General features: G+C 41.3%; 2 protein-coding genes across 2 annotated transcripts; one reads left to right on the top strand and one right to left on the bottom strand.

The window, feature by feature from the left end:
- Positions 1-6,640: 6,640 nt before the first annotated feature.
- Positions 6,641-7,757, top strand: b3galt4 (UDP-Gal:betaGlcNAc beta 1,3-galactosyltransferase, polypeptide 4). The gene has a single exon (XM_072449676.1). The coding sequence runs from the start codon at positions 6,641-6,643 to the stop codon at positions 7,721-7,723; it is 1,083 nt and encodes a 360-aa protein (XP_072305777.1). The 3' UTR covers positions 7,724-7,757.
- A 1,013-nt stretch (positions 7,758-8,770) lies between these two features.
- Positions 8,771-12,213, bottom strand: wdr46 (WD repeat domain 46). Its single transcript, XM_072449677.1, has 13 exons — positions 12,142-12,213; positions 11,749-11,898; positions 11,590-11,670; positions 11,401-11,513; positions 11,071-11,158; positions 10,648-10,709; positions 10,457-10,561; positions 10,204-10,354; positions 9,880-10,115; positions 9,629-9,782; positions 9,222-9,560; positions 9,031-9,144; positions 8,771-8,952 (listed from the first exon to the last, which is right to left on the bottom strand). Exons 1-13 carry the CDS (start codon positions 12,190-12,192, stop codon positions 8,833-8,835), a joined length of 1,764 nt encoding a protein of 587 aa, XP_072305778.1. The 5' UTR covers positions 12,193-12,213; the 3' UTR covers positions 8,771-8,832.
- Between the last annotated feature and the right edge of the window lie 1,230 nt (positions 12,214-13,443).

Genomic DNA, 13,443 nt, shown 5'->3' on the forward strand with positions numbered 1-13,443 from the left:
AAGGAACTCCAACTCTCCCCTTGCGCATGACATTATAAAAAGACATTATGAATATTCATGAAGGTTGAGTCTGGTCCTGCCCCTGGCTCCAGCCAACGACCGTTGTCCAGGGGCCCTCCTTTTATGGTGTCGTTTGCTCTCTCAGACAGGATACAGCTTTCTGCAAACACTTAAATGACATTTATTTTGCAAAGGCGTGGGCTTCCTGCAGGTGCGCTCAAAACAAGAAGCTAGACAACTGTCTGCTAGTTACAGTTGACCTTTGGGTGACTTTAAAAAACATGCTGATAGAGCCAGGGTGATGTGTTTCTGTTTCTCCTTGTTTAGTGTAACACTGGCTAGGTGTTCTGTGGGTGCGAGTCTGCTTTGATTACAAAACAAGCCAGTCAGTGTGGGTCAAAGGCTTAAAGGCAGCTTTTATTTAAAACCATATAAAAAGGTCTGATAAAGAGTTGGTGAGGGTCCACTCTAGCTGGGGAGGGAGAGGCATACTAAAAGTGACAAAACAAACAAGATTAAAGAAAACAAACCATTACCATAACTTAAAACACTGCCACCATCACCAATAACTAAATAAAATCACCCACTACAGTGAGCCCCAATCCTCCCCAGCAACCTCAGGACCGACACCAACTACTGCAATATAAAACCGTATAAAAACTATATAAAACAGAGTATATAAAACGGACTACATAAAAACGGCAACCCGCACTTCTCCTGTAAACATAATGCGGTTGCAATTGTGTTAGACAGTTACATTAGTTAAATATGAAATATAAAAGCGTACCTTTAAAAACCACACAGGACTTTAGACCCTTTAAAAAAGTATTAAATATACAAATCAGTATTTTTACAAATAAGGTTAAAACATCAAAAGCAATCATCTGCTCGCCAGCCACCAACATGTGCTCCGGCCTGCCCAGGAAGAGGAAGTGACATTCACAACCCCTGACCTTTATGCAGTCATGTGACGGGCTATCCTTGCCACATTAGCATAAAATAATAAAGTCATTATTTACAACAACTGATAGAGTGTGGAAAGTGATCTCAAACATAAATTATGGAGGCCCCAGTGCTTTTAGATTCCACAAACTCCTTGGATGAGCTACACAAAGGCCGATATTTAGAAAAGCTGCGATCAATCAACTCAGATCCATATTTGATGCCTAAATCATCGACTCTTCTGGATATCTCGTACATTTACATTCAAGCCCACTGGTCCGATGGTTCACAAGTCCGAATTTTGAACAAAGGGCCTAAGCGCCTAAATAAAACTGTAAGACGATAAGAGTTACTATTGTTATTATTATGTTTTATTTTTTATTAAGCGGCTTATAAGAGCTTTTCTATAAGAGTGGAGTCCTTAAGGATGGCTCGCTGTTGGTTATGTGCAAAGACGAAAGCGATTGGGATTAAAAGTCTGGATGGAAAGAACATTCTTGTTTCGGACGCTGAAAGAAACACGGTCAGAGGAGTTATCACAGGCGTCCCTACGATGGTGACTGTGGATGACGTAAAGGAGAATTTAACTGGAGCTAAGGTAGTGGACGCTAGGCGGGTGAAAGTAACCCGGTTTGGAGAAAGATGTGACAGCCTGTCGGTACTGGTAACACTTGAAGGGAAATGCCTGCCTAGTAAGGTGTTCATTGGGTACATGTGCTGAGGTCTCTCAAGGTATATCCTATGCGGATGCAGTCAAGAAAGTGTCAAGTAACGAGGTTAACGTAACTATAGTGGGAGAAGCCAACGCTGCTCACAGCCAGAGCGAAGTGAGAGAAGTGAGCGTTGTGAGCGAAGTGAGTGTTGCTCCCAAGAAGTGTGGAGGTTCCAAGTGTGGAGGTTCCAAAATTAATGAGAATACCCTGGTTGTGGATAGAGAGGATTTTGTACTCTTTATGGTGGATGTTATAAACTCTGCTGCTCAAACTCAAAGGAGAACTGAAAGGATCAGGATCATTGCTAAAGCTGCAGGAAGATTCCTTGGAACAAAAGAGCATGAATGGGCAGAAATAGGAAACAGGCTAAAGGCGCTAAATGGGAGTCAGAGTGACAGAGGTCTACTTTTGGGGAATCAGAGTGGTCAGGGTGAAGAACTGGAGGTGGGGGTGGTCTCCTGTCCTCGACCTGTCTAGTAGATGTTGTTGTTGTTGTTGTTTTATGGCGGTTGGCATCCAAGTGTTGCATTACCGCCAGACTTTATTCCTCAGACTTTGTCGTAGTCCTCAGACTCTGTCGTAGTCCGTTGTTGTTGTTGTTGTTGTTTTATGGCGGTTGGCATCCAAGTGTTGCATTACCGCCAGACTTTATTCCTCAGACTTTGTCGTAGTCCTCTCTGTCGTAGTTTCATCTTGTAGTGTTCTCTTATGGTCCATCCCTGTTGTCATCACCCCCAGAACCTCCTGCTCGCTCACCTGTCTCCATCTGGAAATCACAAATAGGAGTTGGGGTAATGCAAACATTTATATAGGCTAGTGGATTTGTAAAAAGAAAGATAATATAATACATCCATGAAAGAAACACACTCAAAAGCACTCAAATAAATAGAAATATATTCAGTTAAGATAAGATAAGATAAGATATTCCTTTATTGTCCCACATGGGGAAATTTCATTGGTGCAACGCAGGCAGATACAGAGGTAGATACAGAAGAACAGATCACTTATAGGAAGTCTGAAAAACACTTTCAGTAGAAGATCTCCTATAAATAAATAAAAACTCCCATAGACAAATAAATAAATAAATACCATTGCATGTGATCACGACAGAATTACAGGTTCCAGCTTGTCAAATCTTAACATGTGAAGAGTGACTATAAAACTGTCTGAGATCAAGTATCACATATAATGATTTAATAATGTGGGTCAGTGAGCTGACGTCCTCACCTCATGCAAATGTCATCCTCTGCCAACACTGTCCGGCTTGACCACATCCAGCTGTACAGACACCTATGCCCTGTGGCATCTCGAATTGATCGTCTCATCTGCGCAACTCATAATAGATCCATGTCGCAACTGCATTTCCTGTGTTGAGCACACAGTGGGGCACGGTAAAGTGGTCGGTTTTTTACAAAACGAAAGTAATCGTGGCCCGCCCGAGAAAAGCTGTTGTGCACTTTGCCTGCTGCTTACGGTAATCGTAAAACGCGCGGCAGCGGTCTTCCAGCTTCGAGTTGTCTATCACGGTAACCGCTCCCATGGCAACTCCAGGGGGCGCAAAGTGGCCAAAACATTGGCCAAACAGGGAAACTGGCCAACCACGACTTTGGCCACAGTTAATTCAAAAAGTAGTTGAACACTCATTATCTGATTTGTTTTAATATTATCAAGGACACAATTATGGACACATGAATCCTGAAATTTGAGTTATTCAATTGCGTGGTTTATTGCCGGCTTAAAAGCATTAATTATAACAACAACAGAAAACATTTTACATCGTAGATTGCTCCATTCATTCTGTGTAATGTAACATAAGTCGGTCTTTGAGGCTGATAATTAGCTCACAGCGACCTTTGTGCCTTTGTGCATTTATTACACAGAGTCTGTTGTTTTTATCTCATTGTGCATGATTGGAGGTAGAGGGTGTGTGTTTGTATATCTTTTACGGCTTGAATATATTTCAACACACATTTAACGCATTGGTCCTGAAAATAAGCAACTTTTAGCTGTGCCTGTGCGACTTATGTACTATATTTTTTTCCACAGGCTCACTTTGAAAATGAGTTATCTTGATATTTTCAGCCCAGTTGACTATACAAGTGCATGCAAATTTAAGTTGCCAAACTCAACATATTTAGTAGCATGTGGAGACTGCGCACATAGAGTAGTCATCAATATTTAGTTGATTCCATTTGCCTTAAATCAAACCAATTCAGTAGTTTGTCAGTAAATATCTGAAAAGTATCTGGCCACGAGCCCCAGATCCCCATACAGCAGTACAGTATTTTAATTACCGAGCTAAATAGTGTAAATAGTGTACTGAATGAACTTGACAAATTGGCCAAATTTATATTTAGCCATTTCAAAGATTGGCCCAAATGGTGATGATGTTCATCGTGTTAATCCATGTAATTTCCAGGAAAGTGCATCAACTGACTTGGAGCCAAGGTGGGAAGGTCCCTACAAGGAGTAAGGTACAGACTCATGCAGTGTGTGTTAGGCTAGACGCTGAAGAGACAAAACCAATGCAAAAATATGCAAATTTTAGTAGAATAGAAGTAGAATAGAGAGGAGGAGGAGTAATCAAAAATCATACGGAAGTGAAACATTTTTATGGACTCATCACTAATGGCCCTTTTAAAAGTGATTAGAATAGTGGATAGAATGTATCCATAAGCTTAAGAACCCCAAACCACTTAATAATACATTTAATACTTAGTGGACATGTCCCTAGAAACTTTGCCTGATGGAACAAACCTAACTCTAACAGAGTTTGTTGAGCAGTGCATAACAGAAATAATGTCCAAAGACAACCCTAGCAAGAACTGATCAGGCTGGGACAAAATCTACCCAGTTACCTACCAAAATGCCACAGCCTCAATTTTCAGTCCTAGAACCCCTGGAAACATAACCTCCTTTAAGTCAAGTCAAGTCAAGTCCATTTCATTCATTTATTTATTTATTTTAGTCAGTTATTTGCAGCTAAAAAATGGAACAGTCTTCCTGAAGATGGGAGACAGCCTACTTTGACAATATTAAAATCCAAGCTAAAAACGGTTTTGTTTAGCTGTGCATGTGACTGAAAGGATTTTATTTGCACTCTTCTCTTGTCTTAAACTCTTTTGTGATTTCTGTGATTTCTTTGTGATTTGAATGCATTTTCCCCCCTGTTGTGTGAAGCCTTGTGTATGAAATGTGCTCTACAAATAAACTGGCCCTGCCTTGCCTTGCCTTTATTTATAGAGCAATTTTAATGCACACAGACAACTCAAAGGCCTTTACAAATTCATACAATGTACACATTTGCAGTAAATACAAAGAGTACTTTAATGAATGAATCAATTAATACATACTACACACATTTAACTTAAATCCAGGTTTCTACTTTTCTCCAAAGAGGTTTGGTAATTTTTCCTGGCCGAGAAGGAGAGTAGGACCGGGGAGCTTGGGACATTTATCTAGGGACACGATCCCATATGAACACTGTTTAATCTGTTTTTCACTGTCGCCCCTCGAGGTAACTACTGTGGTGATTTTGGGTGTTACAAAAATAAATTGAATTTAATTGAACACAAAAATGTATTAAGCTTCTCATGGGGATAATAAAGGTTGTAGTAGATAGACATTGTCATTATTGATAAGTGCTATAAATTTGGTAAGCTATAGAAGATCAATATTCATAATTCATCAGATTTCATTATAAAAACATAGATTAGGGTAAAATGGGTAATATATAGATTTTTGTAGCCAAACATCCAATAATAAAAAGTTATTGAAGATTCATTTTCATATTTCATCGTAAAACATGAATTAATCTGCTTATGGGTAAAATAAAGGTTGTATTAGTGAGGACTGTAATAACGCGATATAGGAAAGGGTTTGCATACTGGTCAGCGATCACCGCAGCGTGTTGGGTCAGGACAGCGTTGATATGTGATCTGATCAACCCTCGCTGTGTGAAGGAAAGGTTTCGCAGGTCTTTCCTTCCTGCTGCTGTCAGACTCTACAACAAACACTGCTAGCCCTGAACATGTGCAATACTGATGTAACCATGTGCACTACCATCATATTCATGTGCAATACTGAATTAACCATGTGCAATACCTGTAAATAAGAGTGTTCTATTTTGTTTTTATTCGGTTTACTTACCTGCTAATAGTATTACCTAGTCTTGTGCTAGCTATTTTTACTTTATTTTATTTTCATTTTATTCTATTATCATTATTTTATTATTATTATCTTATTTTTTTATCTTTATCGTTTTATTTATCTATTTTATTTCCCCCCCTCCATTCCCTATTAAGATAGGAGAGGAGTTTTTGTTAATAAGAGTTTTTGAAACTTCCTATAATCTGTCCTTTGTTCATGTTCTACTGCGTTGTAACAACGAAATTTCCCTTTGTGTGGTCATAAAGGATTATCTTATCTTATGTTCAGGTGAGTGGAGAATGAGACACGTGGGCGGGTCAGCAGCTTTATTGAAACACACACACACACACACACACACACACACACACACACACACACACACACACACACACGGCTGCTTATTTCCCTCTCTGAGTCAGGTCGATCGGTAAGAGGTTGTAGTCGCATGGCTGTGTCAGTGTGAGTATTTTGGCCACAGAAGTCCGAATCTGTGAATATGACGCTAACTTTACTTTATTTTCAAGCTGGAAGACTGACCACTGCATGGATCTATGACCACTGCATGGATCTATGACCACTGCCGTGCTTTTTACGATTACCGTAAGTAGCAGGCCAAGTACGCAATAGCTTTGCACGCGCGGGGCCGCTCTCACATCGCTGCGTAAATGCCGGAACACTTGAACGCAGTCACAAACCGGACATGATTCATGGGACATCATTATGTAATTGCGACTCGGGAGGCGATGACAGATAAACGCTTTCTGCACGTGATTCTGCGCCTTTCATCCAAATAACGGTGTGTGAGAAGCGCATCACTGGCCATGCTCAGACAACGGATGTGTAAACCCCGTTTGGGAAAGCGAGGAGGACGAATATTGCACTACGTCTGCCCCGCAATCGCGACTACGGCCGTTTTTGCCTTCCTGTTCTTGGACCGCATCGAGTCATGGGTCACCTCCGCGGGAATGAACACGGACGCGCGCGGAGCCGCCATCCCCCTGCAGAGCGTGCCTCCAACGCGCCCGGAGGAGTTCCTGCTCATGCCCAGCCCGCTCGTGTGCCAGCGCGCAAAGCCCCACATCATTACCATGGTTACCTCGGCTCCTGCCAATCAAAGGGCCCGGCAGACCATCCGAGACACCTGGGGCGGTGAGGTGGAGGTGCGGGGGCTCAGGGTCATGACTCTCTTCGTCGTGGGTGTGCCCTCGGACCCATCACTGGGCAAACTGCTCGTGGTGGAGGCCCGGGAGCGGGGAGACCTAATCCAGGGTCGCTTTCTGGACACCTACTCCAACCTCACCCTGAAGACCCTGTCCACGCTGGCCTGGGTGCGCCGCTTCTGCCCGCAGGCTCACTTTATGGCCAAAGTGGATGACGACGTCCTTTTCAATCTGAGTAACCTGCTCCACTTTCTGAACAAAAGCAGGAACCCGTATGAGCACGGGGACCTGTATCTGGGCCGGGTTCATATTCGCGTGGCTCCCAACCGGGACCCCGTCAGTAAGCACTACCTCTCCGCGGGGGTCTACTCTCCCGCCGTGTTCCCGGACTACTGCAGTGGGACCGCGTACGTTCTCTCGCGCTCGGCACTGCTCAAAATCTCCCTTGCGGCCACAGCGTCCCCCCTCTCCGCACCTCTGCCCCCCGAAGACGCGTTCGTGGGCATGTGTGCGCGCGCTGCCGGGGTCCTGCCCTCCCACTGCCCGCTCTTCTCCGGGGGTCCCGGTGTCCCCTACGGCCGATGCTGCTATCAGGCCATGGTGTCGGTCCACAGGGTCGATCCCAGAGACATGCTGCGGTACTGGGCAGACATGCGCGAGTCCCCGCCCTGCTCCTGGATCAGTGAGCGCGCTTCTCTGGGACTCTGCAAAGTTCGGGCCATGTTAGGTATTGCTTTAGGACTCGAGCAGGGTCTGTAGGAGATTCGAGCAGAGATGCTTCAATACGGTGAATAATACATATATCTTTATAGACTGTCTTCATCACCGTCTTGATGCAGATGCGGCAGTTTGAAAAGCTGGTCTTAGTTATTTTGCATCGTGTTGATCACGAAAGTATTATATACCTACAGTATGGCCAATCACAGTAAATTGTTTAAGAATATTTCGTTGTTCCTACACCGGCTCTGCAAAATCTGACTGCATGTGTTAAGGTTTCTTAATCAGGAAAGGAATAAATCGTCAAAATTGGGGGGAAAAGAAAAAGTAGTACATAGAGGGTGCAGAGGACAATCGGTTTAGATCCCATTGCAAACACAGGGATTACAGCAAGGAGCATTCAAATTTCAGACTTGACAAGTGGTGTCCAATCATATTCCTGTAAGTCAAATTGCTACCACAGTATTAAAATGCTTCAAGTACATTGTATGTTCTGTTTTATTGACCAATACAAGGAGTGCTTATCACAGGTGATATGAATGAACTTGCATTTGCCAGATTTCTTATTTCATTATACATTAAGAGTTTACCTAATAGAGCCGAGTGATGTCATTGCGATTAAATATATTACTCAAGAACATTGCAGTTCCTCCTTGTTGCCTTGAATGTAATTAAGATATTGTATATATAAAAAGATAATAGAAGGTGCAAAATGCACTGTATATTGATCTACATTTGTGCCATATCGGGTTACCCGTACAAATAAAATACCATACAAACAAATGCCACATTTTCTTTCACATTTTATGTAAATCCTTAACAGCCCTGCACAGGAAAAGATTATGAAAAGTCTACAGAATTAAATAAAAACACATATTCTTACAATTGTTGATGGTATTCAGGTCATTTTGGTAGTTTGTCAATAGTTGTTTCAGAGCACACTGCTCAGGGCAAAAACAACCAGTGACATCAATTACTAATTAACTAGTTTGACCTTTGACATGTCATTGCTTTCTGTGTCACAGCTAGTTCTTATTTGACTACAGTCGAAGTTTCTGTAGTATTTGTTCCAACAAAAGAGAAGCAATCTTTGCAGGACGTTCAAGTCACTCCCACACAAGGTTACTGAACAGAACAAAGAACCCTCTTTACTATTTTTTGAATCGATCTAGAGCAGATTTCTTTCCGGATACAACAGAGGCCTTGCCATCCTTATGCTTTAGTTCTTTTTCAGTCCTCATTTTGTCCTCAACAGTTTTCTTGATTAGATCCTATGATTAAGAGACAAACAAATGTCAAAATATACTATAACAAAAAAAGATTATAATAAAGAGATCTGTATAACTAACTCTTTGGTCCACGTGAGCCACTTGCTTCTTTCGTCTTTCAACAGCTCCCGCAGAGCTACGGCCCTTTTTCTTGAACTTTGGTACAAACTTCTGCTTTGCAAGAGGATCAAAGCCCTGAAACAATAAAAAACAAAGTCAATATCAAATCTATTGTTACTTGTAAAAGATGTTGCAATGAAATAGAAACTGACAAGCTCTTCAATCCTGTCTTGGTGTCTTTGCTCAAGTGTTGCTCTGTCAACTTCTCCAAGTTTGTTTGGGTCTAGAGTAATTAGTTCTGGTTGGATCTTCTCCAATAGAGCTTTAACCTCCCATTCCTGTCTCTGTTTTGCACTTCGGTAGGGATTCGCATCCAGACCATCAAAGTTGGGTTCACCAGCTCCAGGTACAAGCATGCTTGTAAAGCCATCTCCATGCCCCACACCTAAGACATCCTCAAAAGGGCAGAAGTGCAGCCCACACACTGCCCCTCTCACTCTGTGAGCCATGTAGGGCTTGGTAACAGGAGTGCTCCACACGTCTCTGTACACCTGGAGAGAACAATATTTAAAAAAAAAAAAAACACTTCCAACAGTGTTTGATTGTTTGATCTCATTACCTGAACTATATCTCCTGTTGCTGCAGACAACAGCCCCCTTTGACTCACAGAAAGACAGGATGCTCCGGCAGGAAGAAAGTATGATTTTAGGGGTTTGAAAGCTCTTATGTCATAAACTTTGAGTTTTTTATCCATGCCTGAAGTCACCATGTATCTGGAAAGAATAATTATGATGAACAGAGTTCCTCTCGCTTGTTAACATGCAGCATTTAAAATACAATATTCACTCATGAAATTAATATTAAACTTACTTGCCAGTCTTGTCTACACTGACTGAGCGTACACCTCCCTGGTGACACAGCATTTTCACAAGAGCTTCTTTCTGGTTTGGGGACCAGAGTGTGACTGTCCCGTTTGCATGTCCAAGGTGAATGATGGCGTTATAAGGATTCTGACACATTACATCAAGGCGCCCAGTTTTGGTGCAGATTGCAGCTACCTCCTTTCCAACAGAGACATCAAGGTACTGCAGAAAACTTGAGGCACTCTTATCAGAGAATGGGGAATATAAAAAACTGATCAACACAAATCTTTCAGCGGTTCAAAATATTTGTAAAAAAAAACAAAAAACATACCACTGTAGCAAGCAAAAAGTGGTAGGGAAGAAACTGCATGCGAAGAACGTCATTGAATTTGCGAATACAATGAAGCTCTATCCCATTGGAGTCATAAATATACAGCCATTTCTTTTGTGCCACTGCATACATGGACTCACTATGAAGCCATCTAATGAAATACAGTGCCATTTTAGTAAACACATCCTTGACTACGAAGAATAAAGAAAAGACAGTAAAAGGAGTATTCTTGGTTTGTATACAGAGGACTCACTTCACGTCATTAACAGACTCCAGCACATTTATTTCACACGTCAGCTTTTTAGACTGCCAGTCCAAACAGGCTATATGGCCCCTTCTTCCACCAAGCAGCAAGTGTCTAATCAGAACAAATGAAAGACACACGTTTGAAAATGTATGGACAAATTATCTTGACAAAAAATTGGGTATATAGCAGTCACTCACCTCCCGGTTTTGCTGTAGTCCAATCGGTACGGCCCAAACTGTGATAGTTTTAAATTGAAATACTGGACACACACATAGAAAGATAAATACATTACATATGGAAACACTATGATATACATTAATAGCATCAATATTAATAATACCACTCCATTAGACTTTTCTGTGGAGTTTTAAAAGCTTGCTGGGGGCTAAATATAGCTATATGAATGGTAAATTTACTTTCAGAACTGGAGCAGGCTTTGAGGTGAAAGAAACTGTAGAGCTCAACAGCAGTTGCTTAAAACTATAGCATTATTAATAAACCTGTGAAAAGAACATTCCTAAAACAGACTGAATATTTTATCATTAATCTTTAACTGTAAACAATGATTGTAATAATTGTTTCTTATACTTATACTATTATATATTTCCCCAGCAACACACCTTTGCACTAGAAGATATATCAACAGCATCTGCAATATCTTCCTGAGAAATTGTACAAGTGTCTTCTCCTTCATCTCCTTCAAGAAACCTAGGGGAAAATGCATCACGTTTAGACTGATGAAGATGCTGACTGAAGAGTTAACAGGTTTCTTTACTGCAGATGTGGCATTCACACTGCCTGGTTTGGTATAAAATGTGTGACTTGAATCCTCTCAGGGACAGACGAGACTCTGGGAAGGACCTTTTTTTTAAACACACTTGTAAACTAAATAAATAATTATGAATGGACTAAAGACAACTCTGCTTTCAATAGAAAATCCACAACATTACCCTTCATCCTCAGGGAGAAGCAGGTCAAGACGCGCAGCTTGGTTTTGGGCCATTTTTGACACATCTTGTGACTGGGTGATTAGTCGTTTCAGCTTGTGGTTTTTGTGCCGGGACTGGACAAATGCATTTCATGTTAAAGCAAGATCAAGGGAATTACAAACTTACAATTTTAGTAAACAAAAAACGTACCTTGGACATTTCTTTTTTCCTCTTGAACTTCTGAACTCTGTCTTTTGGAATGGGAGCAGGCCCAGGAAACGGGTCTGGTTTCTGATACAAGATTATATTACATTTAACTTATAACACAATATGAATACATGCGACAATTATTATTTACAGCAACCTTACCCCGGAATAAAATGTCTTCCCTTTGAGTGAATCCCGTAGTTTCCCCTCCAGTTTTTGTCTCTTTGACTTCTGTGATTTTGTCTGCACAGGCCGTTTCCCTTTTCCATCCTTCTCGTCTTTAACATCCTCTTTCCAGTAACGACTTGCAGGCTGTAATAACATCGTAAGTGATATGTTTTTCTTTACCCAAAACGCTTATCCACACATCAATTTTACACCTACGCGAGAAAATGTGAACAATTATTAAATGGGACTTTTGCGCAGTCCAAAAAGCTAGGGTTGGAGTTTGGTGTTGTGAAGGTATTTGATACTTCTGGACATAAATTATCTAAAGCTGTTTATCTTCTGATACATTACTATCTAACGATGTTTAATCGGGAATGTAACAAATACCTCATTCCCCACGTGTGAACGCTCCTCCGATGTGTCGCACGCGGACGCCATGTTTGTTGTCGTTTCCCCTTCCACTTCTTCGTGTGGGATTTTGGCAGCCTCCCGGCGCGTTGTTGCCTCCTCTGGTTGCTGTTAGTACTGCACCAGTGAAAGCAACAATATAATAGATCCATGAATATAATAGATCCATGAAGCAACTGGATCAAATATTCTTCTTCTTCTTTGGTTTTAATGGTGGGCTACAAACCAAGGAAAACGGTGTATGCCGCCACAAGCTGTACTGATGTAACAGGCCGACATGTTGACTTAGAACCTACAACTACTTGTAAAAGTAGCATGCAAAAAGACAATAATGATAATTCAGTGTTATCACTCATTCGTCCAGGAGTGTTCCATTGTAGAAAAGATTCACTTGTAGTCATCTGGACACTGTTTTTAGAAATAAGACATTTTGACTCTCATCCATCTTAATCTGAGGATCGAGTCAGGGAACTCAGATATTTATTCTACTCTGAGTAGGCCCTGCCTACCGGGCAAAAACACTAGTTTTTGTGTTTATTCGTTGTGAGGTGTTACTTGTAGTAAATAGGTTGTGGGTGCGAAAGAATCACCGGGAGAAGGACAGCTCACAGGAAAGCTTTTTAGTCGGGCTCCAAACGTCTCTTTCTTCAACACTCCGGACCCCACATGACCACCTCACAGGGATATTATTACGCCCCATAATAGCGTAATCCACATAGCCTATTACAACACTATTACGGCATATAAAATAGTGAACAAAAATATAAATTATCTTACATTAGCATCAGAATGTCCAGGGCTTCTCCCATGTCTTCAAGACACTATTATATATGACCGGAAACCTCCATTTCTGTTTAAAGAAGTTGTTCTCTTATTTTAACAAAAATGGCCTCCTTAACTCCTCTTTCAAACTACCTTTCCTCCCTGCTTGGACTCTTTACCTCACTGTTTTCGATAGAGTGGTTTGTGGCTTTAAGATGAAGATGCACGGAGCTCTGTGGTCCTGAATTTGCATGTCTTCTGTGCTGATAAAGCCTCTTGTGAAGTGGCTGTTTAGTCTCTCCTATGTACCGCTCTTTACAACTATCTTCACTGCATTGGATAGAATACACAACATTGCTCTGTTTTTGTGTCGGCATCTTCTCCTTAGGGTGAGACATATTTGGGGAACAGAACTGTTTCACACTAAATAATATCAGTTGGTTTAACAATTTTAGTATTTATTGTTTTTAAGCCCATATCTTTGTAGAAAGCAAGGCCAGACTTCACATTTTCAGCCTT

Source organism: Eucyclogobius newberryi, unplaced genomic scaffold (genome assembly GCF_026437365.1).
Source record: "Eucyclogobius newberryi isolate DKJ021-1_F unplaced genomic scaffold, fEucNew1.0.hap1 SCAF_17, whole genome shotgun sequence".
Lineage (NCBI taxonomy): Eukaryota > Metazoa > Chordata > Actinopteri > Gobiiformes > Gobiidae > Eucyclogobius > Eucyclogobius newberryi.

Bases quoted from the DNA above. Each gene is read 5' to 3' on its own strand.
- b3galt4 (XM_072449676.1), top strand. From the start codon at position 6,641: ATGTGTAAACCCCGTTTGGGAAAGCGAGGAGGACGAATATTGCACTAC.
- wdr46 (XM_072449677.1), bottom strand. From the start codon at position 12,192: ATGGCGTCCGCGTGCGACACATCGGAGGAGCGTTCACACGTGGGGAAT. The intron at 11,899-12,141 runs GTATTTGTTACA...ATGTTATTACAG, and splicing joins GTTCACACGTGGGGAATGAG to CCTGCAAGTCGTTACTGGAA. The intron at 10,355-10,456 runs GTGAGTCCTCTG...GTATTTCATTAG, and splicing joins GAGTCTGTTAATGACGTGAA to ATGGCTTCATAGTGAGTCCA.